The sequence below is a fragment of the Andrena cerasifolii genome, chromosome 11 (assembly GCF_050908995.1).
Source record: "Andrena cerasifolii isolate SP2316 chromosome 11, iyAndCera1_principal, whole genome shotgun sequence".
NCBI classification, from domain to species: Eukaryota; Metazoa; Arthropoda; class Insecta; order Hymenoptera; family Andrenidae; genus Andrena; species Andrena cerasifolii.
The window spans coordinates 8,204,087-8,231,797 of NC_135128.1; the positions used below are offsets into that span (position 1 = coordinate 8,204,087).

At 48.8% G+C, this 27,711-nt stretch overlaps 1 protein-coding gene across 2 annotated transcripts in view; it reads left to right on the forward strand.

Moving 5' to 3' along the window:
* The window catches only part of Sp1 (transcription factor Sp8), a 33,179-nt gene extending 12,065 nt beyond the window's left edge, over positions 1-21,114 (forward strand). For both annotated transcript variants that reach the window (XM_076823384.1, XM_076823385.1), the window contains exons 2-4: positions 16,146-17,175; positions 17,244-20,796; positions 20,946-21,114. In XM_076823384.1, the coding sequence (XP_076679499.1) occupies positions 16,146-17,175; positions 17,244-18,094 (1,881 nt within the window). In that variant the 3' untranslated portion in view covers positions 18,095-20,796; positions 20,946-21,114. The remainder of the gene's footprint in view (positions 1-16,145; positions 17,176-17,243; positions 20,797-20,945) is intronic.
* The last annotated feature ends 6,597 nt before the right edge of the window (positions 21,115-27,711 follow it).

Below are 27,711 nucleotides of genomic sequence, written 5' to 3' on the forward strand. Positions count from 1 at the left end.
TGAGCTTACCTACGTGTCATTTTTCACGAAAGACCAGCTTCTTTAAGTAATCGAAACACTAATCCCGGGTTCTGTTCCTTCTTCGAACGGCACCAAAGGGTTTAACCGGTACATATCACCCAGCAGCTACTTCCAAACTATATCATCCAGCATTCTGCTCCCCTTCCATTTCGAGGTTCAAATTCTTATGAACTCTGGCATATGTGCCGAGCAGATACGTTTGGCCACCGAGCTTCTTGCTCGAGCGCCACGAGGCCCCTGTTCAGTCCTCTCCCGCTTCACGAAAGTAAAATCGCCTCTCACGACCAGTATGGAGCAACGACCCTCTCCGGGACCCGTAAAAACTTCCGGTATACACGGCACGAGAACATCCAGCCGCGATTTTCCCTTTGGCAGATGCATATGGCCGACCGGGCAGCTTACTCGCGCCCCCTCCGCTCTGGAGGACGCCTCCTCGGTCGTTGCGTGCGTCTCGCGAGCGAAAGAGGAACCGGGGAGTTTCGAGCGATGCCTGGGATATATAATTGCGAGGGACGTTTACGGTGGAATGCGACAGAATCCGCGTCGAATCCACACGGCCACTACTGGAACGTATGTTAAAATTGCGCTATCGAGGCACGGTTCTGTGGCAGTGGCACGCGTCGGACGTGACCAGCATCCGTTGGCCGATAGATCCTCAGCTATCGAGCAGGATAAATCGAGCGGAATAAGGACATCTCTTTCGCCCGATTCTGCGTCCGCATCGAAATTGGTCCAGGTGTGGCCGCGGGAGCAGTGGCGCGGCTCGTAGTAAACAAGGAATTATCTCGGGTGGATCGATCTGGTCGATTTTCGTGGAACCGATCAGCAGGCGACCGTGCGTATTTGCTCTGTGCGTGCGCGTACATACGGTCCGCGAGTTACGTAATAACGAAACGGCAGTAGTCGATGGAACGAGGCGAAACCGGAATGGCGAACAGTCTCTCTCCTGACGAGATCACCTCAATTTTCTGCGTTTCACTCTCCCCACGTCCTTGCAGCCGGGTAATTTGCATTTCGGTGCCCGAGCCCGTGTCGCTATCGCGGCTCCTTCCCTACGGGGACGAATTATCCTCTCGACATATTGCATAACGACCCCAGCGCGTTTGTCCCGTTAGATTTACAGATTGGACGCTTCGTTAGACGGCGCGTACAAGTCGCGCGGTTACGAGGGACGTTCCAGAAATAATCTGTCGAGCTGGGGGCTGTGTAACTGGCATTTTTTTCTCGGCCGTAGCTTGGTACGGACGGACTGATCGACGTATCATTTCGAAATACACGGCGCTTTGTTGGTTATAGACTCCTCCACCTCTTCTAAAGTAACTTGTCCTTGTGTAGCGTTTGACTTAATTCCGGCTTTCTCGTAATACAAAGATTGCTTAAGAAACTTGCTCTGATTTTGAACCCTCTCTGGTGTCACACTTGCATCTTTCTATTCTGCATTTGCATGGCCTTGGCTACTATGTACGAAATATTCCCAACTGCTGTCACTGACATGCGCACCTCGTAGTTTACCACATCCCTCGAGGATTCCCCGAGAATTGACCGCGAAACCTTTGAAAAATGTAATTCGTCAAGCACGCTCTAGTCGACAGGCTTTTACGTCGGTCATGAATTTTTATGGAGGGGAGGCGGTTTCCCGAGTTCCATGGGAATAAAGAGCGCCATAAATCTCCGACGAAAAGCAACGCCTTTCTCTTTAAGAAACTGGATCGTCAGTTTTATCATTCCCGCGATCCAGCTGCCTAATGATCGTCGAACGTTCTAAATAATTCGCACGCGATTGTCGCGTGCTTATCTTCGTCGCAGGGCACTGGCCTGGCGGTGTTTTTGGTACGGGCGATAATTTATTTACGAGCGCGGGAGGGGGTGGGTGAATATAGCGCAGGAGCTAAGCGAGAGCAACCGCAGCCGCTCTCCCACGGCCCGTTCGGCCACTAAATCGCGAAACAATAAATCTGAGAGTCGAGTCACCCTCTTTATGGGCCTCTTATACGGGGATGATGCCCTCAGGGGGTAGCCTAATATGTCACAGTCTGTTGCAGCGATCTCTCCAGCGGAGGTTAGCGTCGTGAACGAGGGTGGATCCGCGCGAGAGAACCGTTCCTAAGGGTGGCGCGTTCACCGAGGGGTTTAGATACGCTTCTAATGGACTGATTCAATAGCGGCCCGATCTGATAAACTGATCTCTCCGTACACGTACGCGCGTCTTTGTGGATATCGAATTAAGCGCATCGTCGTTTTTCAATCCGCTGCTAATCGACACCCTTGTGCTGGAGAATATGCGCGCGGTGGGATAATTCTCGGTGGAACGAGAAGCGACGAATGGAATCGCACAGTGCAAATAATGGGAGGTATAGAAATAGTGGAACTATTTGAATCAAAAGACAATTAGGAAAGTTCAATTTTTTTATTGCCATCAAATGCTACAATCACTTCTCGCAGAAGATACATTATAGTCCACATTCCTCATCAATGAATTCTGTGTCGCATAGTAGAGGAGTTGATTCCATCACCAGACTTGATCCCACCAGCGAACAAAGCAAATTGAAACAGATCATATCAGCTGGGGATTACGTGATCCTCACAGTTTTGTCGCGCTCTCGTGCCCCTTCATCCCACGGAACTTCCTTTTAATAAGTCGACGTCCAGGTCTAAACAAGAGCCTCGCACGCCGCGTGCTTCCATGGAAGTTTAACGAACGCTTTAGCTGAAAACGATCGGGCTTCGTGTAGCACGTATACGGCAAAGCGTAGACCGCTATCGGCCGGGGAAATCGTGATCATTACAAACGAAACATGACAGCTGAAAAATTATTATAATCTCTGCCGCTCCGGGTTAACAGTGGCGATTTGCATAATCTCGAAAGCGGCGGCGGAACTTGGCCACCGAGGAAAACTCGCCGGCGCGCACGCGGCTGCGTATATCGTGGATCTACGATCCACAAAACCGCGATGAAGCTATAAATCAGCCACCCCGGGAGAAGACACGCAAGCCAATTAACCCAGGATCCTCCAATAATCGCCTCCGTGGTATACGAATGAGGGAATCTACATATTAATCCCAATCGAATTATCGCGAGTAACGTGGCACTGGTGAAAAGTGGCTCGGCTAACCGAGAGAATTATCTCGATCGTCTAATTCGGTCAGCGATTTCAGCTCGGAGCGTTCCACGGGCGAATAAAACTGCTGTACACGAGCGATACGATAATCGATCCAGCGAGTTACGAGCACGCTTATCGAGCATGGCGAGGAGGGAGAGAAATTAAACGATCTCTCCGCGGTCCTCCTTAGCGGTTTCTAGCCTGCCACGCTCGCTTGTGCTCGCTACACGCGCGTAATACCTATAATCGTTACGCGTATAATTCATACTCGGAGAAAGCGCGTGCTCTGCTCGTTCGCCTGGTTACGAGGTGGCTGGGAGCACAGGTTTTTTCGGGTTGTCGGCTCCACTAAACAACTCGCAGCAGCGTGATTAACCGCAGCGGGCCTTTTCTTCGGATCTTTCAGCAGAGAGCGTCCCATTTACATGCATGCACATTCTTTTCATTGTGACCTGATCAATGAGCTTGTTGGCTTGATGTTTCGGGTTCTCCAGAAATTATATCAGGGTTGTATGCCTCGTTGAATGATTCGCAAGGCCCATGGATTGAAATAGTCGTTCGGTTTTTCTAAAAGATGTAGCAAGCCACGCATAAACGGGATTAGATCCTCGACCTCTCGCCCCTGCTTCTCCAGCACCTGCGTTGCACGAGATGAACGGGTTCACGGTCTGCCAAAGGTGATTTAGTGTCAGTTTGTTGGCGCAACGGCGTCGGTAACGTTTCGGACAAGCCGGCGCTATACACGAGCCAGGCCGCGTGTACACGCAGAGATGCCTTCAAAGAGGTGTCTGCTAAATCGCCTGGAGCGGTCGCTTAACTCTCGCCGCGTCGCTGTTCGGCATCTTCGAGGTGTCTTCCTGGAGATCGATCCCTCGTCGCGGTGCTGTCGCGTGTCTAGACCCCGTCGACAAAGAAAAATCGACGGTGTCGAGGAGATTGATCGGTGAGAACCTCGAAGAGCTATGATTGAATCGTCCTATGTTTTCTACGCATAACTTGCACCTCCAGGTTTCCAGAGTCGGGATGTTAATACACTAAGAGATCCCCAGTAAAGTTCCTATTACCTGTCCACTTAATATCGTGATCGTGTGTCATCGCGCATTCTTGCAAAATCTGCCACCCATCTTCAACTTCACCGCGCAGGTTCGTGCAGCCTTCCAGGAAGTCCAACAAATAATGCAATTACTTTAATACTGCCAATTTGGCTGTGATCCGCGAGCATAAGCCTCGTTAAACTCCTCCCAAAAATTGGGACATTTTTCTTGGCCGCAGAGGGCCGAAATTGCCAAAGTCATCGAGGCGCAGGTGCGCCATCGCCTCGAGCCGTCGACACGCGACAGCAACATAGTCCCTATGTCCCTTCCGGCAGAAAGAACGGGCTGCCCTTTTCTTCCCACGTACATATATATATGTATATATATATATATATATATATATATATATATATATATGGGTCACTCGTTCGTTTTCGAGGAAGATGTCAGCGTCGTGTCGGCAAGGCGAAAGGGAGGAACCGCGTCCAGGCCCATTTAGATTTAGCCTGGTGCTAGGTGTTTACGAGTTTTTAATTGAACGTAAATATTTGCAGGTGCAGGCCGCAGATTCCGGCCGCAATTACCAGGAACGATCCTCCCTGTTCATATATCCGGCGTATCTTTCGCTTCAATGTAACCTTCTGTCGTAAAAGGAGCACTCCGGCCCCGTTAGAAGTATGCCGCTCGGTGTAAAATTTATCAGCTCGCGCGTTCCCTCGTTGCCGAACTTCGTGGAGTTACCGTTCCCTTAGTCGGTCCTTTCGCCTCTCGTAAAACGTTGCCGCGGCTAAATTACGGCCGCCTAGCTGCGTTCTTCCCATATCAGCGGCCATTTCGCGAATACGCGAGATAAATAATATCGACCGCGTGCAGGTGGGACCCTTGTGTGTGGCCACTGCCAGGGGAAATAGTTCCACCTTCTTGGCTACCGTTCTCGCGTTTTAATCGTCGGCTTCCTAAGGACGAAAACACTCCTCGGAGAACGTGGGACAGGTTACAGAACTCTTTGCATTTGCAGAGGAGCGCGATGGGACGAAGAGGACGTCTCTGACTCGATCAATTTTGACGCTCGAAGGGCATGACAGTTGGCAGAGCTTCGATCGTTGTCAGGGAGGGGAGACAATGCGGATTTTTTTTCACCGATAGATGCGTGAAAAGGTTCATCCATCAAGACTAGATTGCTGTCGAAGACATTGATCGAGGGCAGATGTTGCGCGACACAGAGGCCTTGACAGTCGACGGTGATTCCCGGTCTCCCTCAATTTTTCGCGGACCTTGTGAACGAATCACGGTTAAGGGTCATCGAGATCTCGGACTGAACCTGGTGGATCGTTTAAATGCTAATGCACGGTTAATTTATCGCCGTACGATTCCGTTTCCCGGGCCAGCGGCGACGCTATTTACTTAAACTTTCGTAATTGAAAGAAAGCCGCCGACCCGGACCACCATGCAGCAACGGGCGATAAAACGTGGAATATACGGGGACGCTGGGGAGCTTTCGGTAGGCTGATCTAGGAGGCGAGCAATATATCGAGCGATCGACCGAGCTGGCCTACCTGGCCGAACAATAAAGACACGCTTACGGCTCCGCCCCCCTGACGCGTCCGAGGGACGCGAGCGCAAAAGATTTCGGGACAAATGGTGCGGAAAATATTGTCATTATAGCGGGCCCTCTTTGAAATATAGGCGGCGGATGGGAGACGCGCTCGAGGAGGCGACTTCGATTAAGCCTGGGGGTACCCCGTTTCATGAGGCCGACGAATTAACAAGTATGGCTCTCTAATTTCCTTTTGGAACGTTCTGTCCGCGATTCCATGTTACGAAAACGCACAAATCATTCTTTAAATATCCAAGGGTATCTGTCATCATAAAGGGAACGCAGAGTGAACGCGTAGGAAAAAGGTGATGGAGCAGCAATGTAACTGAATGGTGCATTGGGGTTCACTCTGGTGTTCATCTTCCCAGTTAAATTCGCGTCGAGAGTAGCCGAAGATGCGAACCCTGAAAGGACAATTAAAGCGAGTACCTTCGCAAAAAGCCGAGGGAGGGTCCAGCTCCTCTTTGTCTGGTAATAGAGAGCTGGACGCGAAATTAGTCGGCGATCTTTTCTGGTTTCCGTATAAAAAGCATCGGTCGTTCTCGAGAACCGTTGACCGCCGCCTCTGTGGCACCTGCCTCGCGCTGCTTCTGTGATTGGATCCACCTGCGTGTCGTCCATGGGCACGGTTCGACCGTGGCTGCGCTCGTTTTTCCGTAACGCGGGAATTTCGAGCGTACCGCGGTGATATCGAGTTATCTTCACCGCTGGCCCCACCGATATTCCTCGGAATACCCATAAACCGTGCAATAAACGCTTTTCGTTTCCTGGACAGCGCTGCGGTCGCATCCCTGGGCACCGCGTTACGCTCTGGTGGACGGGCCACGCGCAATCTTAATATCGATCTGGTTCCTATAAAGGCAACGCGGCGCCGGTTGTAAAAATAAGCTCTTCCGTAACAACTTGGCGCGGCAATAAAAGCGGCCACGAGGGATTAAATTAAGGCGAGCCTGCGTACAGAGCGGTCAAGGGGGCCACGGTTTTCGGGCACTCCGCTCGGCGCGCTCTCAGCCCGCCCTCGAAGAGTGCCATTCACGGGCATTCACCGATAGCGAATTGAGCATTCATGATTTTCGTGGGTCTGAATACTGTCTCAGCATTCTGAGGCTAAGTTGGGTCCATCGTTTCGCAATTGTAGCTAGTTTTGTCAGGGTTCGCGAGATATTAGGTTGTTGCAAATGAAATGGCCGTTTCTGATTTTTTAATTTAAACTTTTACTTGACAAACCTAATACGTATTTCATCAATCGAAATAGTTACCATCGACTTCAATACACTTCTCCCAACGCGAAATAAGTGCACCAATGCCTTTCTGAAAGAAATCCAGAGTACGAGGGGCATTAAATTCAGCGAATGCAGTTTTTACATCCATTTCTTCTCGAAACACTTTTCCAAAAGCTATCTAGGTGCTTGAAAAACTGATAGTTTGTAGGTCAGGAGAATAAGAAGAGTGAGGGAGAACTTCGCACTTCAATTCTGCTAACATTTTAAAGGTTTGTTTTGCAGCGTGTGGTCAAGCATTATCATGAAGCAATAACACACCACGTCTATTGACCAATGCCGGCTGTTTAATACGCAGTTTTTCATATATGATATCAGTTTCTTGACAGTATTTGTCTGAATTTATGGTTTCACCTCGTTTTAAAAATGAAAAATACACAACACCCCTTGCTGACCACCATACAGACACCAAAATCTTTCGCGGATGAAGGTTCGGTTTCGGCATATGTTTTGGGGCTTCATCTGCATCCAACCACTGTGCAGAACGTCGTCGATTGTCATAAAGAATCCATTTCTCGTCACAAGTAATTAGTCTATGTAATATGCCTTCATTATTATGACGAGAAAACAAAGAAGAACTGATCTCCAAGCGGCGGATTTTGTTGTTTTCAGTAAGTTCATGTAGGACCCATTTGTCCAGCTTTTTTACTTTACATGGACTGTAGATGTCGGGAAACAGTTGAATCGTGAATATTCGTTCTCACTACGATTTCCCGAACAGTTAGGCGTGAATCCTCTTCAACCATATCTTTCAAAATAGTGTTTTCGATAACTGTTGGCTTATGGCCGCGAGGCATATTTTCAAGGTCTGTATTACCAGAACGAAATTTTTCGAACCAACGCCTAGTGGTGCGATCACTTGCAGTACCATTGCGGAATGCAGTAATTATATTCCGCGTTGCCTCAGCCGCACTGTGACCAAGTTTGAACTCATACAAGTAAATTATTCGAATTTCCTTCCTTTCCATGATCAGTTAAAACGCTTTTTAATTACGTATACTGCACAATATAACAGAAATTATACACGCCAAATCATGTGCGAGACATGTACTTTTCAAATGATACAAATACAACGCCATCAGCGCGGGAAAGAGCTAAGCTACAAAGCCGAGAAGTTTAAAATGTAGAAAACGGCCATTTCATTTGCAACAACCTAATACATCGATACTGGTGTGTGAGTAGGTAGCAACTTCTATCTGGTGTGGACAAATCTGGTGGTTCCAAGCCCATCTACTCTTGTAGATTCGCGACTGATGGTCATCGTATAGTATTTGATATAGTTTGTTATTATACCTAAAGACATGAAGGATAGCATTGTAACGAGTGCCCCGAGTGGACGAACGCGCTAATAGCTAGCAGCAATCGTTGATCGCGCAGATATTGCGAGCGCAGCGCGCTGCTGATGCTAATTATTTGTTTATCAGTCTCCACATGCAACTGCGCCGACACGCCAGAGTTCCCGCGATAAACCAGCTCGCCCCGCTTCGAGCGGCTACCCGTACAAGTTATTACTCCCTCGTACGCAGGGAGCCGGCGATCACAGCAGCAATTGACGCCGCTGGAATCGCCTCGAAGGGCTCGAACAACAGGATACTTAACGTCGTTTTCATCTTTTTGGCGGGGAAAAAGAATCGTTCGTTGGCCGAGACGAAATGAATTTGTAAACTAGCACGCAACAACTACCGTGACAAGGGAGAGGGGCCTCGCGATTGGTTCCCTGGACCAGGCAAGATGGCGGTGCTTTTCTTGCTAGTCGGTGTCCTCTCTTTTAATCTCGGCCCGAGCCGCGACACTACCCTCGACAAATGGTTCTTTAAGTCCACTAGTGCCAGTGACGGTCAACCGTGCACCGAAGGAAAAGAATATGACTGTTTGGAGAATCTCCCTCAACTTCGGCGACGAAAGCAGACTAAATAGGTAGGCCAGCGAGGCTTTCACGAGCTATGGGTAAATTTGGAATTAGGGTCGGTGCCGTCATTTCGTGGCTATTGGGAAACGATATCCAGGGAAGACACACGATAGAAGCTCAGGTTGGGAGACGGGATTAATAATTTTATTCATGAGTAACCGAGGCTGCACCGCGACTTAGGAGGCTCCGTTAGTTCCCACCAAACGGCAGCTACCTGTTACCCTCCCTCCTAAATTATGTTTTTTAATTAAATCCATCGCGAGAGGGCGACTCGGCTATCTCTTTCTCACTCCCCCGTTTCGTGTCCCTTCTCGCCTCTGTGCGCGCCGCGTTACGAAAGGATCCGATCGTATATCCGAAAAAGTCTGCCTCTCTTGCTGTATAACCGTGGCCCGGGGCCAAAACAGGGAGCTACCCAAATTTATTCGGCTATCGAGCGACCGAGCAGGGAACAACGGAGGCTCCTTCGCCTTCTTCACCGTCCACTATCCTCTCTTTTTACTCTTCCACCGATGCTCGCGGCGCAACCGAGTTTTTTGGCCCCGCTAGACCCCCCTCGACCACCCCTCCCCCCGAGACAAATTTCAAATTGCTCTTGGACCTAATGATTTCCGGGTATGTAGGACAGAGCACCCACGTGATCGACGCCGAGGGAACGACTTGAGAGGAGCCGCCGTGCGACAACGCCTAGAACGAGCATCGAAACCACGCTACCAATTCATTAGCACTCGTAAATCTGTCGCTGGCCGACAGCCTCGAATATTAAGCGGGCATTACCAGTTAGTTATAATTCGTGGCCAGTTAGCGCCGTTCACCCTCTGAATGTTCACCGTACACCCGAAGGAGAAACACGCGCGCTTCATCATCGGGCTTGAGGGACTTTTTATCGCCCGAGGTGGCGCGTACATCGTGTCCTGGTAGCTCCGATCGCCTACCGAGTCCGCGTTAACTCGACGATGATCCTGTCGCTGACAGCGGCCCGTCGTTTTCGCCTAAACGAATCAGCGTTACGCGGGGAAGGTAAGCCAAAACGGCTGGTAGTAAACGTCATCTAAAATGCGAGAGGAACCGATCTCTACGTTCCTGCAGGTCCTCCTTGCCCTTAGGGGCGTGATCGAGGTCATCCTGTGTCTGTGAGCCTGAATCGGCTCGATGCTCAAACGAGTGTTAAGACGCAAAGGGCCGCTTGACCGTCATTGGTGGAATATTCTAAACGCCTCTCTTTTTTAACGTTGCTCTTGTTACTCTTCTGATGCTCGTAAAGAGATGCGAGTACATCCCGTGAGATTTAGATACCGTTCGCGATATTCATCCCCATAGTCGGCTCTTGTACCGTCGCTTTTGGAGCAGCGGACGATAACGAGGCCTCTCTCAGCTAGGCAATTGGTTTTCGGCAAAAATCACGACTCGTTTCTCAGCCGTTACGTCTTCATTAGGATAATGAGGGCGGCGTAAATCTTGCAGGGAGAACGGGCTGGCCCGTGGAGTTGCGCGTGCTTCAGGAATATCTCTGTGCCTGGGGGACGGAAGCGGCTGCATTTGCATCGAGTAATTTAGTGGTACATAAAATTCTGCAGCCAATTAGCGGCCGAGTGTCCGATCTATCGCCCCTTCCCTGTCCTTCGCTCTCTCTAAGAGGCTTCTAATTTCGGGAAGGTGACCCCCCTTCGGCCGACTCGCGCGGATACTCTCCGCGTCTTCACAAGTATGTACTTTCGCCTCTTTACTGCCGTATACCTGCCTATCGCCATTACTGGACCACTCTTACATAAGCACCGTGCTCCGAAGGACGCAGGCGGACATAAAATTTTGCATCTGCAGAAAAGATGGCTATTGCTCCTGCCTTCGATTCAATTAACGTTACGAGGGTAGTAAAAATCGTATGCGGTTGCTTGTTTCTCCTCGAGTTGCATCTCTTCCTTCAATCGAGACCAAGTAATGGGGACGTTTTAACTTGTTTCGGGGATAGAGTGGTAGCTGCTACTTGATTTTGGAGCTGGATTTCCGTTTCCAGCTGTCCTGTGTACTTTAGGAGGTACGCGCAGGAGGCCTCCATTGGCGAAAGGCTCGTTTCGACCTGATATACTAGGGAGGGAAAGAAGCTTGACGCGTAGATGTCGGATGCGGTTCGCCACAAGCCACGCTGCATCGACACCCCACGGTTCACCGGGTTCGCACCCTCGTTGCTGGACGGCTGTCGACGCGAACCCCGCCACCTCCATGTCCAGCTGTCGCGTGGCCCTCGCTTTCGCTCCAATATTCATGGACACTCGCCGTTTCATTTTACCTATTCACCGACCATTCCGCTCTCTCGGGCCTGTTTACCATTGAACCAGCGTATTTTTGTTCACTTTTTGACGGGCAGTTGAGAATCGAGAGGAACGCAAACACGAGGTAAATGGTTCGGTCTCTGAGTCTCGATTCTGGAGATCCATATTCAAGTGTCGATTGCAACCTGGTCGAGAGCCTTTTAAATAGAATCGAGCTTAGACCCTTCCAGTACCATCCTCTAAAGGCTTGAAATATTTTAAGTATGTCTGGTGATGCCATTACCACGCACCGCGACAGCGTTTTCACGGTGTTGCTCTTCCAGTCGATTCTCCATCGACAGCTCATGAATCTCATTCGCCACACTGTCGGTCCATTTCGACACGCATCACCAGCCTGCTTGAGTGGAAGGTCCGTGCAAAGATTTCCCAGCCTCTTGACAAGCTCCAAATCGTATTGTGCGCAGCATTTCTGGGATCCTCGATTAAACGAATCTCGCGTAGCAGTGATTTCCAGTACTTGGTCGGTTGCTATTGAAGGACGCCGCGTGTCCATGGCGTTTTTACGACATCCTGCATCCCTTTGAGTACTCGGCTGGCGTTAGACGGTTCTCAGAAGGTAGCCACTCGAGTGGCAGGCAAGACGGGGGACAACGAAGCTCCCTGGTTTTAATTTATGCGCGGCACAGCCGAAGGCGTTATTAGTCCTAGCTGGGCCACGATGGGTGTGACGTCACGCGGCTAAAACAAAGGATCCTAGCCGTGCCCATCCCACAGATGGGTCTCTTTCAACTGTGCCGACAGGAGGGCGCGAAACGTAGGACGGATCTCGTTTGCTCGGACGCTTTACGCTTCGCGTGCCTTCGTACCTTGGAAGAATGGATCTTTCTTCTCCTTTGCATGGGCACACTGCTATTCCCCTTGTCAGCATTCTTTCATTATAGTTTTTGTAGAAATACTTTCAGCGACCCCAACGTTGATCGTTTCACGTCGTATTTTTCCCCTGTCGATTAACCGAAGGAAAACTTTGTTCTAGACGTTCAAACTCACCCTGGCCCGAACGGAACGAAGCAAAGGCACAAAAGCCTTCGCTATATGCGTGCGTAGCATGCATAAAACATAGACGCTACGCGAAGAATCGCGGTAATTGACAGAGGACAGGTATATAGAGGCGAGAGTGAGTAAGTCGAGTACTATATATCGGCGACTCGAAGGCGCCTCCGCTCGTGCTGCCAGCACGGAATAACGACTCCTTTTCCTTATGTGCTGCGTAATTACAGACCGGCAAGAACTGCTGGCTAATATTGCATTAATCGATAACCCAATTAACGTGCTCTCGTTATCCGGTCATCTGAATTTCATAGGATCTGATCAGCCTGGCCCAAGCAACGATCTCACCCCTATGAGATAAATATCAGATAGCTAGTTACGCGATAGTTTAATCGAGTGGTGCAGTGACTTGTCTACATCTCTCTGCGATAGAAATTCCTGTTCTGTCGAGTAGCTATAAGGAAATAGACTCTAGCCTGTAAAAGAGTTAGGTGATTTCATAGTTTGGACTGGTGTATATTTTCTGCTCGATCGCAGTGAGACTCGAAACGAAGCCAGAGGAGGCTAATTGAGAGACGTCGCGTCGTTGTCTCCACCGGGCCACTGTCATATCGTTCCGGCGGATCAATACGTAGCCTGCCTACAACCTGCACTCACGAAGCTCGAAGAGGGCGTGGCTCGTACACCACCGGCTGGAGAGATACTCTCTCTCCTGTTCCTCCTCGTTCCCTCTCCCATGTTCACCCTCTGTCTCTCTACCACTTTCTCTCCCCTTCCTGTCGGTTTTCACCCTAGCCACGCGGCTAGGAAGGACGATTTTGTCTTCCACCCCTCGCAGGGAGACCGCGACAGCGAGTAAGCGTCGAAATTCACCGCCACCTTCCTATTCGTCCACGATCCCGGACGAGGACCATCCTGTTCGACACCCTCCTTCAGAAACTTTTGGGGACCGGCATATAGGTAACCTTCCTTGGAAGATACTAGCCGAGATTGTCGGCCAAAGGGAGCACGAACCTTGCAAAGTGTCGTGACACATTCGAATTGATATATGTATTAGGATAATAGGGGGTTCTAGTAGTAGGCAAGATGATAAGTCAGACGCCTGAAGTACCTACAGGGAAATATCGTGACGACGATTGTGGCTAACGAGTCAACGACACGGTGAAATGCAGCAAAGAGGGTAGTGGGTTCCAGTCGACGACCCGTTTGGAATGACCCCGAGATTTCTTAAAGAGCGGAACGGGAGAGGAGCTTGGCGTTCGCCGATGACCGCAAAACCGTGGTTATTACCCTGGCAACCTTGCCCGAAGTCACGGGACACGGTGACCACCGATTGGTAGGGCTTTTTGTCTCCCTCTCTCTTTGTCTCTATCGTCGAAGGGTGCGCGTATTCGTTGTCTTTGGTCGGTGTTGGTGCAAGGTTGAACCCATGTGGGGGCGTGTCGCCTCGATGGCGCCGGCTGCTAATGGCTGCGCGGCCCGCCAGACTTTAATTTCCTGCCGCTTCCGCGGACCCTTTGCCTTTACCTTTCTCTACGTCCGAATACGCTCTGGACCCTCTTCCCAGCCTCCAGGCTTTCGGTAGCCACCGACCTCTGCTCGTCTTTCGTCCCTCGAAACGAACGACATCGCGATGATTTGCATGGGGACCGAGCTAGCGGAGCTGACCGTGTTCACTGGTCGTTAGAAAAAGTTACAACGTCCACCAGTTCGGTCGATCTGCGGCTCGATTGGGTAAGGATCACGAGAATTGCATGATTATGTCGAAAAGGTAGAGTAGAAGACTGTATAGGACTTGAGTGTCACTCGTGTATCTCGAGCCATCTTGTCTTGCTCAATTGATTGCAACGAGCTGACGTTCATTTGCGTGAGCGGTATAAGTAAAGTACAAATTGCATTCAATTTACAAACGTGTATTTATCTATTTAATCGACGATACAGAAATAGAATTTCATAAGCATCGTAATGTTACATAAGTTTTTGCGAGTAGTGTTGTTCTGTCAGCTCTCTTCGTTACGTGTGCGTGGCAGGAAAATGGTTAATTATTGAGCTATCGGCTCAATTCCGTTCGATATCCTAAAAGGAATAAGTAGGAGGAACAGTTTGTACCAAACCACTCTGGGACATTCCATGCGAACTCGGACAGATTTCGGAGTAAGTTTTCGTAGATTGCTGAAATTTAGATATGTCGCAGTCTTTAGTGATATTTAAACGTACCTCAAAGGATTTTTCGAAATTTTGAAAAATTTCGATTTTACAGCTGTTTGAAGTTAAGTGCTAACTTTTTCTTCAATACATTATAGCTATGGAAGTAATAAACGGATGGAGATGAGCTTTACGGTGCTTATAGAGAAGACATTGAAGTTTTAAGAAAAAATTATTTCAGTTTAAAGAAAAAAATTGAACCATTTTTGTGCAAATATTTTAAACAAATGCAGGTTTTTAACATCGGGCGCGATTTTAATTATCTGAAAAAAGAGAATATAGTTCTATCCTTCCCCTTGATGGACAAATTTTAAAAAATATGGACATTTTTAAATTGGCTCCGTAAAAATTGCCGAAAGTTGACGCTGCGTCGCCCAGCAGCGGCTTGACCGGTCGGACCATGCGGTACTCGCAGCGGCCAAGAGACTATACCTGATATTGTTATACAGGATTCTCGAAAATGGTAAGTATTTTAAAAAAATTGAAGGAGGAAAACTCCTACTGTTTTTTATATGCAACATAAGGCGGTATCTCAATTTTTAGTGTTCGCAATATTTTCCTTGAAAAGAGGGTGACTTTCAGTTTTTTAAATGGAATGCTATATATTTGATTACCCAATATGAAAGCGACTGTCAAGCCAAATTCAACCATATGGTATACTATGACCTTCAAGGCCACACAAAGTTAGGAATGAAGGAAAGAAACTCAATCTACTAGATAGATAGCCAATTTTAAAATGTCCATATTTTTGAAAATTTGTCCATCAAGTGAAAGGATAGAACTATATTCTCCTTTTTTTTTAAAAAAGATTTTTAAAATCGGGCCCGATGTTAAAAACCTGCATTGTTTAAAATAATTGCACAAAAATGGTTCAATTTTTTTTTAAACTGAAATAATTTTTTCTTAAAACTTCAATGTCTTCTCCATAAGCACCGTAAAACTCATCTCCATCCGTTTACTACTTCCATAGCTAATACTGTATTGAAAAAAAGATAGCACTTTACTTCAAACACCTGTAAAATCGACATTTTTCAAAATTTTGAAAAATTCTTTGAGGTACGTTTAAATATCACTAAAAACTACAACATATTCAAATTTCAGCAATCTACGAAAACTTACTCCGAAATCTGTCCGAGTTCGCATGGAATGTCCCCTCTGAATGTGGATAGTCTGCACTAGTCTCTTTGCTCCTAGCCAATCTTCGATCTCTTCTAGGATAGGACCAGCAATTTTGTGTCATTATACACCCTCGGGGGAAGAGTCGGTGGTTCCAACGGCCGGTGGCGAGCGGGCTTGGTTGATCTTTTTGGGTCGATTTCGCCGCGATTATGGCCGCATGCAGCGTCCATCCGCCCGTATTTCGATATTATGAGCTGCGTTACCTTGAGAAAGCGTCTCAATCGCTCGGGATCCATTTCGTCGGATCGATATACGCGAGCGGGCGAGCGGGAGGGCGCCTAATTCGCGAAGCCCGCCTCGAAACTCGTTATTATCGGCTTGCGTAATCGTATCGGAAGAGCGGGACCGTAATTCGACCAGGTAACACCTGCTCGGGGCCGCGTTTCGCCAGTAATAAAATCGCGGGCTGGGGCGCGAGGCGCAAAGCCGCCCGACGAAGAAATTCTACGTCGAAGAGAATCGAGCCGAGTCGTAATCTGGTCGTTCGTTTTTCTTGTTTCAGGACCATCCGGGTTTACGGGGCACGCCGTTGGCGATGCTGGCGGCACAGTGCAACAAGCTGAGCAGCAAGAGTCCTCCGCCTCTGGCTGACGCGGCGGTGGGCAAGGGTTTCCATCCGTGGAAGAAAAGCCCTCAGAGCAGCGGCAGCTCGCCACAGCATTCGACTGGGAGCGGTGGGGGCGGAGGAGGTGGAGGAGGTGGAGGAGGATGCACAACGACCGGAGTGAGTCAAAGACCAGCGGCGACGAGCAGTGCCGGCAGCACAACCGGTGGCTATGCGAGAGTGCCGGTCACTTCTTGCGCGTCCACGGCGCCTCAGTACGGTGGCGACCTGTACTTTCCTGGGACAGCGAGCGCCCAGCCAGCCGGTGATCCGCATCATCATCAGAGCAGCCTGCTAGGAAAGGTCGAAGGAGCGACCTTGGGCTCGGTGTACGGCCGACACCCGTACGAGTCGTGGCCGTTTAACGCGATGCCAGGCGCGACACACGGCGGAATTAAAGCTAGCGACGGCTGGTGGGATGTTCACGGGGCCGCGACCGCTGGTGGATGGCTAGACGTGAGCAGCACAGTTGGCGTTGGAGTACATGCCGCCCAAATGGCCAACTATTCGGCCGATTATTCGACCAGCCTCGCTCTCGCTGGCAATCATTTGTTGACCACTGCGACCACCGCTGGTCACAATCTATTGCAAGACACGTACAAATCGATGTTGCCTGGTGGTCCACCCGGTTTCGGGCTTCACCATCATGCGGCTGCGACGGCTGGCGCGGGCGCCGGTGCTGGTAGCCCGCAAGGAAGCGGTGGTGGGGTCGGGGCTGGCGGTGTCAGTCAAGCCCCGTCACCGCGGTCGCAAAGACGTTACACGGGCCGTGCGACCTGTGACTGTCCAAACTGTCAAGAAGCCGAGAGACTCGGCCCTGCCGGCGTGCACCTCAGGAAGAAGAACATCCATAGCTGTCACATACCGGGTTGCGGTAAGGTCTACGGGAAAACGTCGCATCTGAAGGCCCACTTACGGTGGCACACTGGTGAGCGACCGTTTGTTTGCAACTGGCTTTTCTGTGGCAAGCGGTTCACACGTTCGGATGAGTTGCAGCGGCACCTTCGAACCCACACCGGCGAAAAGAGATTCGCCTGCCCGGTCTGCAACAAGCGGTTCATGCGCAGCGACCATCTCGCGAAGCACGTCAAGACCCACAGCAGCAGCAGCAGCAGCAGCGGCAGCAAGGGCAAGGGGGGAGCGGGGAGCTCGTCAGCCGAGTCCTGCTCCGACAGCGAGGACAACGGGAGTCAGCAGAGTCCCACTTCCAGCTCGGTGCCGCCGCAGCCGCTGCAGCAGCAACAGGCCCAACAGCCGGGCCAGGCCCAGCAGCAACAGGCTCTGGTAGCGGCAGCGGCAGCGGCGGTAGCGGCGGGCCAGGACACCAACACCTCATCCCAGACCACCACCACCAGTCTCGGCCATCAGCCGACAACGCCCATGACCCCAATACAGATGACCCCGCCGCCTCTGACCCCACACCATCCCCACCACCCGCATCTCCCTCCTCTAATGCACCATCCTCATCATCACGCAACATCCGTGCCAGCGGCGGCGGTGGCCCACCACCCGCACGCGGGGATGAGCATGCACTGAGCCCGGTGGGGCCCGGAGCCGGTGCCTGCAGTTCCGCTGCCGCAACGGCCCTGGGCTCCCCCTTATCCTACCCCCTCAACCTGAATCTCGTGCAGAACCACGCGACCATAGGCCACCATCATGCCACCACCACCGCCAACACCCATCAACAACACCTTAATCATCATCACCACCACCACCATCACCATCATCATCACCAGCCACAGCACTCGCGCCAGACCAATTCCTATTCCGTGCAACAGAATCCTGGCACGCCAGGGACCGCGCAGACTCCCTCACCCTCGTCCCCCGCGCCTGTACATAGTCTCTAGGTTGAAGCTTCGCCTATTTCTTCTCTGTACCCCGAGCTGTACCATCACTTCCTCCCTCCGAGCGGTAGCGGCCAACTTTGTCGTACCCTGAAGCTTCTCGACCATTAACGGTCTTGTAATGTAAATTTTCGAGTCTTTTAAACATCCGTCACTAGCCGCCAGCCCCATTCTTCGATGTCCTCTTGCCCCTGATCCCTTCTTCAGCCCTCTGTCGGCAGTTGGAGCCTTTCCACTCGGTACTACCGTCTTTGTTACTTGTATATACTATACATAGCGCGTGAGAAAGGTATTATATTAATTAAGCGGTGTAATGTTGTAAAGAGTTCTATATAAACGCACTGTCGCGCTGTACCATACACTGAGACACGTAGATACACAACCACACTGGCAAGAAAATGCATATATGAATAGACGCGAGCACGCCCGCGCGTTATAACGTATCGCCCTCGTGTGTTCGTCTTCTCTCCAGAGACACTTGGGAGCCGCGACGAATCTTACGATCCTCGATCCAGGGATAGAGAGATTTCTCTCCGAGCAGGTTCCAAACGACGTTAATCGTGCATAACACCGTCAAACGACGGGAACGCATATCGGATTTTCATTGTCGCTTATCGATATTATTTCCCCCTCCTGGCGTGTGATTGCGTTTGGAACTTGATATTCGGATCAAAAATCCCCATTATTCACCGACGACCCCCCTTGATATCACGATATTATGGATTAATTATTATTATTATTATTATTAATTATTATTATTAATTATTAATAATTATTATTGATGTATTATTATAAAGATTATAAATTCATTTTAAAAGAGATAAAGAGAAAATAAACGATGCTTTTGTGAGTAACGATGTGCCTGGATGATGATTCCCTTCGTGGTCGTGTTCTCCACTAAACTTCTATCATCCCCCTAGCTCGGCCCTTGCTCCTGCTGCCTGCTACTTTGGGGGTCCACAGTGTCGTCCCTGCCAGACAGTTCCAGATCGTTCCCCTTCGCCCTCCAAATAAAATGGGAGGATCTCCAACCAATGCAATTCCACCATTCTCGGCGTAAAAGTAAGTCTGTACTGTCACTTTCCTTCTTCACTCTGGCTATAAGCTCTGTTCTCTTGGAACATTGTTCCACCACATGTCCCTAGCATTTTAGCCATATACACACACGTATATACATACTTCATCACTGTGCCTGTGGCCCCTGAAAGCCTCGGATACCTATCTCCTACACTCTCCTTGCAAGTAACCCAAGCTAACAATTTCCAAACTCGAAAGTAATTTAGCAGAAGGATGAACGCATGCAGGAGCAAAGGTAGGAGCTTCCGTGATGGCATTATAATATCGCACGGGCCGTTAAATCCTTAATCCTGCGGACCATGAAACGTCCCGTCACAATACGTATATATGTATACATACATCCTTCTGCTCATTTCGTCTCACTGTGTTCGAACAGCGATGTGGGAATCTGTGTCTAACGATCTCGAAGGATATCTTTTCTAAGGGGTTCTAGTCTCATGTCTACTTTCTCATTCCTGTGCAAAGAACAACGTCATTGAGCGTCAGGTAAGCTCGATCCTTGGATGGAGGCTAATTTATCCCACGTTACATGCGCTATTTACATTAAAATTGTTAGCCAGCACTTTCTCCCTTTGTCGGTTGGCAAAAGGGACCGGAGGTCCCCGTGAGCTTTTCGTTTTTTCCTCTTTCGACGATCTCCTTACTTTGATTAACCCGAAAAGGGTTTTTATCTACTCTGCTGATATGTATTCCTGTTGGCCTATTTCTGCCTGTCCCGAGAACGCTCGCCGAGAGCACTGCACGTTATTACCAAGGATGACTCGGCTTATTTGAACCCTGGCCCAGCCTTCCGCCGCTAATGCCTAAATAATGACGTATATACGCGACATGCAGCTTTATAAGCTTCGATAAATTTAATTACCCCCGGACGGTCCCGAACGTCCGCGTAATTTCCTTTTAATCGCGCGCCATTAAAGGGAGGATGCGTGTGTCTGTTGAATCGGGGGACTGTTCGTGAACAGAAAACAACCAGAATGTTTATTCTTGCTCCATTCAGAACACACGGTAATTACTTGGAAAGCATTCCACGCTTGCTCGCGGGAAAAATTGAGCGGTCTGACAACGACAGACCGTAACCGAGCCATAAACGGTCCCTGGATTCGTGGTACGCTCTAAATCGGATCAATATGGCAGAGATTACGGAATAAGATCGTTATGCAAAGCAGCCATGGAGGGATCTGAAGCGTCGCGTCGCGACGATTCGCGAGCAGGGGGTGCGGTTAATGCCGAGCGGCCTACAAGCTCAGGGGATGGCTTTCTCGGTGATTTAACCCAAGGAGGGTGAAGCTTTGTTATTCAATTTGCAACCCCCACGGTACCAGCCACTGCTCACCCTCTCTACCCACAGATCATCGCGTCTTTACAACCGTCACCATAGTGGTGCCTAACTTAACAAGTACTTCTCCTTCAATGGGAGATACGATCGCCATATATTTTTCATTCTCCTGCATATTCATGCTTCCAATCGTTTCTTTTCCTCCCCTCTTTCCAAACACATTGGCTACCGATACAACGAATTTATGGTACCCTCTGCTATACGTATAAATTCGAGCAGCCAACAGAACTCGTCACTTCATCGATTGCTGGCTATGAGGAGGGATCGCATAATTTCAAGCAGCGTGAGGAGGGTAAGCTGTGAAATTCTTGTATGCTTTTGCAATTTGTGAGGAGTAATGGTAATGGGCGTCCGAGCAGTATTCGTACAGTACATTGCAGCAAGAAAATTGAAATTCGTCAACGTGCATCCCGCATCAACTCTTTCTTTTTTCTGTTATAGGAAACGGCAATCAACCCACCATTAGGAAATCTTCATGTTTCAGTTCGCGACCCAGATGAAGCAACCAATATTTTAATATATTAGGTCATCGTACTATAGAAGCGTGAATAAAGGAAGTTTGCGTGATGTGTTGGTGATGCAGAGAAATAAAGTACAGAAAAAGTAAAAATGATATATCTTTATTATCAATAAAAATATCCCCTCGCAGTCCAACAACGATTCCTTCACATAATTAATTTTACAACGTGATACATATATCCGTGATTTTTAACATAATATTGATCGATTTCAGAGAGCTTTACAAAGCTTTCAAGTTTGCGTTAATAGAAACAAATGGTGACATTCGGCGAGTAGAGCGCTGGAGGGAGAACAACCGTGGATTAAATACGGGTAGTATAAGTTGAATATATCATTTCGCTTTTGACTTCGGCGGCAAGCAGACGAGAATCTGGATACAACAGGCGAAAAGACTCGTATGTAGTAAGTATTCTAGCGATCCTTCCCAGTCTGCGCGAGATTCTGCGGCAGAAAAATGGGAAAGCGGGCGGAGTGGAGTCACGAGTGCGTACCAACAAACTGTCATCACTACTGGATCGACCACTTTTTCGGTGTTCCGGCGGTATTTCTGAGTATAGCTGAACCGCAATCGGTTAGCAACACTGTTGCAAATGCTTTTCAGCTTCTGTCCAGAATGGAACATTATTGCGACCAGAGTGCATCATACCTGTACATTCCTACACTCACAATACTCCTATATCCAGGGCTTGTACCGGTTTCGAAAATTATTCTGAATATGGTAACTGTTATGAAGAGCCGAAATTTCCATCTATTACCTGTTTCGTTTACGGTTCCTATTTCGCTCCTCATATCGGTTCCATAACCGTTATTTTTTCGGTTCCGAAACGGTTCCACAATCAATTCTTATATCGACTTTTTCCGAATTGATATCATTAATCATTGTAGCTGCCGATTACTGTATATGTGCGTATTTTTTTACAAAATCCTTATACATAGAAACAGGAGAAACTGTTAACTTCCTATTCTGAATAATATGGTCTGTGTGAATGTAAAAAATATGTAGCTGATTTATTTATTTCAACGCTTTATTAGAAATCAAAAATATGTATAAATATTTCTCGTTTTTCTATAAGAATTTTGTAAACAAATATGCACATATACAGTAATCTGCAGCTGCAATAATAATTAATGATATCAATTAGGGATAAGTCGATAGAAGAATTGATTCTAGAACTGTTTCGGAAAAAATAACGGTTATGGGACTGATAATAGTTTTGGTTACGGTTGTTCATAACCCTATGGAGAACCGAAATCGATATTATAACAGTTTTCAAGTCCAGCCTATAATATCACTCGCAAAATCCGCAATTTTCGCATAAACTGGGAATTCTGACTAGCCCACAAGCCAAAATGAATTTCCCTTTTCCCACAAAACCTCAAATTTGACCGAAAATTTGGTTTTGTGGGGAAAAGAAAGTTCATTTTGGCTTGTGGGCTGGTTGGAAATCCCAATTTTGTGGGATAATCAGAATTTGTGGGTCGTGCCGTGCGCGGACGTTTTCGATTTTGCAGGTGCAGCGCGAAAATCTGCCTTTCTTGAACCTGCAAGAGAAGTTGTGAGGCGAAATCCAATTTTGGGCTTTCCAGATACAGCAACTTGATAGCAGCATTTTCCGATTTCAATTTCACAATTCCTGCATCTGTAAGAGAGGCAGATATACAGTATGCAGCCGAACCAAAATTGCAAATCGATATTTGGTGATGAAGAGGAAAAGGAAGTGGAGTAGGATGTGGTGAGAAAGTGGTGATGTATGTAGTAAACAATTGATGTAGGATGTGGTAAAGAAGTGGTGAAGAGAGGTGGAAGAATTACTATAGAAAGTACATAGAAGTGGTGGAGGAATGTTTTATATGTAGTATGAAATAGTATGAATTGATTACCTATTGAGTACGAGTAGCGTACGTTGTGTGAATCTTGTTACCACTGCTAATTAATAACAGTTAATGAAGTCTGACGTTCTCACACACCATATCTCTGAAAATGGGTATCGGTAATCTTACCAAATGAATATGGCTCGTGCCTCCAAGCCCTACTTACTGTAAACTACTTAGTGTAAACTGTTACCTCGACTTGAGTTACTCGACTCAATTGGCATGTGACAGAAGTTGTGCCCCAATCCTCCTAGAAATTAACGATCAACAAAAAGGTGGAAAATAAGTCATATTCTCAACCAGTTTCTCCCTCGAAACTCGATTGCCAGAACTCTCGGTGCAGCGCATTATCGAGCGGCTGGGTGCGAGTACCCGCGAATCTGCAGCAAAACGGAAATCCTGACCAGCAATCTCGGTGGCGCGTAACGAGCGAACAGATTAGGTCGCTCGGTAGGATCCCTACGATGTACCCTAATAAACGAGGCTAACGAGACCTGGGGCATGTGGTTAACGACACAATCTATCCGTGCCACGGACTCGAGTCTACGAGACACATGCGTGAAACACTTTCGAATATGCTCGAAAAGGAACACACGCATGTTCGGTGGCCGAATTCGAGACACACACGTGCAGGTCCAGAAAGGCACGCGTGTCTCGTTACCAAAGTGCCGCAGCCTCGACAAGGATCTCTCGTCCTGTTGGAAAATGGGGCTCGGTATCTTTTCAAGTTTCCCGAGAGCAAGACAACTGAACAGATTGGGCCGCGGTGCCAGCTTTTGGGACTCGAATGGATAACCTACAGAACACTCGGAACGCGCGTAAATCATCGGCAAATTAGTGGCAGTTTGAGAAAGGAGCGGTAGATATGCAGGACTTGGAAGATTCTGTTCAAAGCGTTGCAGCAATCTCGAACACCACAAATAACTGACGACGACTGTAACGTCTTAGGTAGAAAGAGCAGATATATTTAGGAAAATAAATCAATTCTACATATTTTCATGAGATATTTTCAACATCAGATATAACAATCGAACCAGCGAAAGACCCGCGATAATTCTCTCCCCGTTTAAGGGGCTAATAGGCAAACAACACCGATCTTACTTTTCGTCGTAACAGCATCCAGCAGCCGTGTTAATTGAACCTGTAACGCAAGACCGATAGCGTTACCGTCCGATTCTAGCTAATTCCTCCTCGTTAAAGGTCATCAAAGTATCTGGTTGGTTCATACGACACCCGCGTAGGGAACTGGTGACGCCGTGATATTCCACCCACTCGGCCAGTGAATCAACATCCCACGACAATAACTTCGTTACGGGAGTTTACCCTAATTGGAACGGGTCGCCGAAGCTAATTACCACCGCCACTGCTGCCGATTCATGATCGAACTAATCGGGGCTCGCTTCTACTCATCTTCGACCGATCGCGTTCCACGTTTGGGGGCACCTCGTTAACCCCCTCGGCGGCGTCGAAATCATTTTCTATCCCCCGAACAAATTGGAAAAGGAAAAGCTCGTCCCCCGTAGAGACTATGTTTAGAAGAGGTTGAAGCTGGCGTCGCGCGACGCGTTTAAATCGCTACATCATATTTCCGTAACGTCAACCGCGGCGTGCCGCTCGACCGACATCGTTTCATCGTCGACTGTCAACTCCGGAAATTCGACATCAAATACCGTGCCCCGGCAACGGTAGATGCTTTTTGCCGGTCGATCGTGTAACCGGTACGTCTGCATGGGAACTTACCGTGGACAGGATGTAGCGTAGAGAAGTTTTAAAGAAGTTAGGAGTGGCTAAAGCCCAAGGATTGAGATCTGTTAAATGCAATTGGCTGAATGCATTTGCTGTTAAGTTTCTGGGCGATTCTTAGCAATTCAGGAGGTCCCCTCAGGTCTTAAAGGGTCCAAAAACCTCTCTCAGTGTTCGTAGGAATGAATGATTCCCTTTTGATTTAAATGCTACGAGTCCTAGATAGACTAGTATACCTGAAGAGACGTTTTCGAGTTCCCTTCTGGAATTATACTCCTTTCTCTGAATTGTCACGCTCCTACAGCTCCATCGCACTCACCCTACCACCGTATACTTATCTGGGGTACAGTTGTAATCGTTGTAACACGTGCATGGTGTCGACGAGTTGTAAATTCGACAAACCGCGTGGACGAGAAACAGATGCAGGGAACGTTGCGGTTGCAGATGTACCAGGAACGCACGCATGTAGCGCGAGCATTGAAGCTCGACCGCGGAGCATCGGTTGGCTCTCTGCATAGCACTGGTCGATAAGAAGAGCCGTGCAAAAAATGGGGACCGAACGGGAATAAAGGACGCGAAGAAATCGTGGCGTGGCGAGAGTTGACCAATTGATACACATATGCGCGACCGCAGACGATACGAGATCAGACTGCATCCTGTATTTAGCTGCATCTGACCCAGTTCTGGCCCGCTCCAGAATCCCTGGAACAGAAAAGAAGTCGGGTAACCACCGACCCACCTTCTATTTCAATGGTGTCTGCATACCGTAGCGCATCCTGCGTGTCTTTCGCCTCGAAAGAACCGCGCGTGTTTGGCCGTATTTTCGCGGGGAATTTCTTTCACTCCTCGATTAAAATAATCCCAACGTCTCGGGGGGCGCATTGTTCGAGGTGCCGTCCGGAAAGATGCATTAAATGCAAAATAGGACCGCCGACAATAGTATTATAATTGCGCGGTTCTTTGTCGTCGAGGCATAGCGGATTTCTTCGTGCCCGCCTCTATTCTGTTCCGCTGGCTCGAAGAACTTCGTAGACCCAACCGAGTTTTTGACCTCGTTTAACATTGGCGATGGCTCGACGAAAACCGAGGAAAGTTGGGCTATTGTCGTATAAGGACACCCCCGCGACTTTCCCCCCCTGAGGAATCGCGAGAACTTTTTCGTTCAACTTGGAGGATGGAAATTAAACCTGTACCACTTCCTGATTGAGTATGAACTGGAAATTTAAAATACTCGTACATCCATGCAACGACTGTGCCTCTAGGATCGTCTTTGAGATCATCTAGGGCCACCTCTTGACCGTCTTTAGTAATCGAAAGAATAGAGTAGGGCAATTGCACTTGAACAATAACACGACCCTCGGTTCCATTACCACAGACTCGAACTTGATCGCCCAGCAGTAGTAGGGGGAACGTTCCAACAGGCGTTTTAGCCGGGGAAAAACGAAGAGTTTCGTATTTTCCCGCGGTGGGTTTGCAGCCGGTATCCGTTCTTAGGAGCGCGGAATGAACGCGTGGAAGCGGGCAAGCGAGCGAATCGTTCACGACATCCGAAGCATTGTAGCGCAACGTGTCATTCCGGTAATGCGGCGCAAGGTACGAGCGTAACAATGCCGCGCATATAGACGTTTAATTATCATAGAGTAATGCGTCTAATGACATACATTAGCCAGCGAGTCGCCATATGGGGACCCTTTTGTTCGCCACTATATACGGTATATAATAATAGTCGCTCACGGAAAGAGTTGTGCACGCGCATGTGTGGCGAGGGAAGACCAGCCTCCTCTTCCCTTCCGTACCTCTTTTTCGGTCTCTCCTTTTTTCATCCACCGAGTTTCCATATTCCATCACGTTTCCTCCCTTTTTTCTACCTTCTTTTGCGACCTATGTCTCTCCCTCTCTCGCTCGGTCTCTCCCCGTCTCTCTTCTTCGCTAGCGCGTCCTTATGCCACCGTGAATCATTCCGCGTGCGACTGCGTGCCACTGATTACCGTAATCAGCCCGTTCCTGTTCCGGTATATCGGCCACTAATTATAATCATCGATCCGCCCGACGTCACTTCCTCGTGTTTTCGAGCTGACCGCGATGCCTGGCTCCCTGGATCCGGTGGCTCGCGGATCTACGGCCAAACGGATTCAACGGAAAGCCTGTCATTCGTCTACGACCGTTGCAGGGGCCGGCCTACTCGCATGCGACTCGCAAACCGTCTCCCCGTGGATAAGGCCGATGTCTACGGTGCCCCCGATCGAATTATCGCGACGCGCGAAACGCCGGATGACAGGGAACACGGGCGTGGCCGTTCACTTCTCTGAACAATGAACGTGGTGCACGTTCTATGCAACCACAGTCGATCTGCGATATTTTGTCTGACATGTCGAAGTATGAATGAGCAGAACTAAATAGTCTTGTTTTATTCAGGAAGGGAGTTAGAAATGGAAGGAGTTATTAATCTAAGGTGGTGTTGGTCAGCCGATAATGAATATAGAGATTCATTAGTGATCGAATCACCCACTTTCTCGGTTTCTCAATTCGGGTGGGGTGAGCGCAAGGCTAGACGCAAGTTGCACGCGCGTTGCAGGACAAAGGACAAAAGAGACCGAGTCGTTACCGACTCCCAACCGAGGTATACGTCGTTTCCAGCTGTTTTGTAACGCAACCAGGAGACGGCCACTTCTTCGACCACACGAGTGGTCTCCTCCGGTGCTCTCGAAAGTCGACCCGGTGGGTCCAGCCGAAATAAAGGGAGCCGCTGGAGAAGGCCAAACAAATCCGTTGTGTGAATCGTTCCTGAGGCCGAGACACGTCGTTTATGCCAAGTGCCGTTGCTCCAACTGGCCATACAGCAATAATTCTTTCGTCGAGAGCACCGACGGATCTTTTTCCAGCTCGTTTGTCCAGCGGCATCGTTCTGCCAGCAGGATAAACGATTCTAGATGTTTTCAATGAGATTTCTTTATTGCCATTTTGCGCGTGACTCCACCACGCCGACGGATTACCAGTGTGAATCTCTAAAAGGCAGACAAATCCAGAGGGATCAAGGAAATAGTCCCGGGAGGGACGAGTGCTGCGACGAATC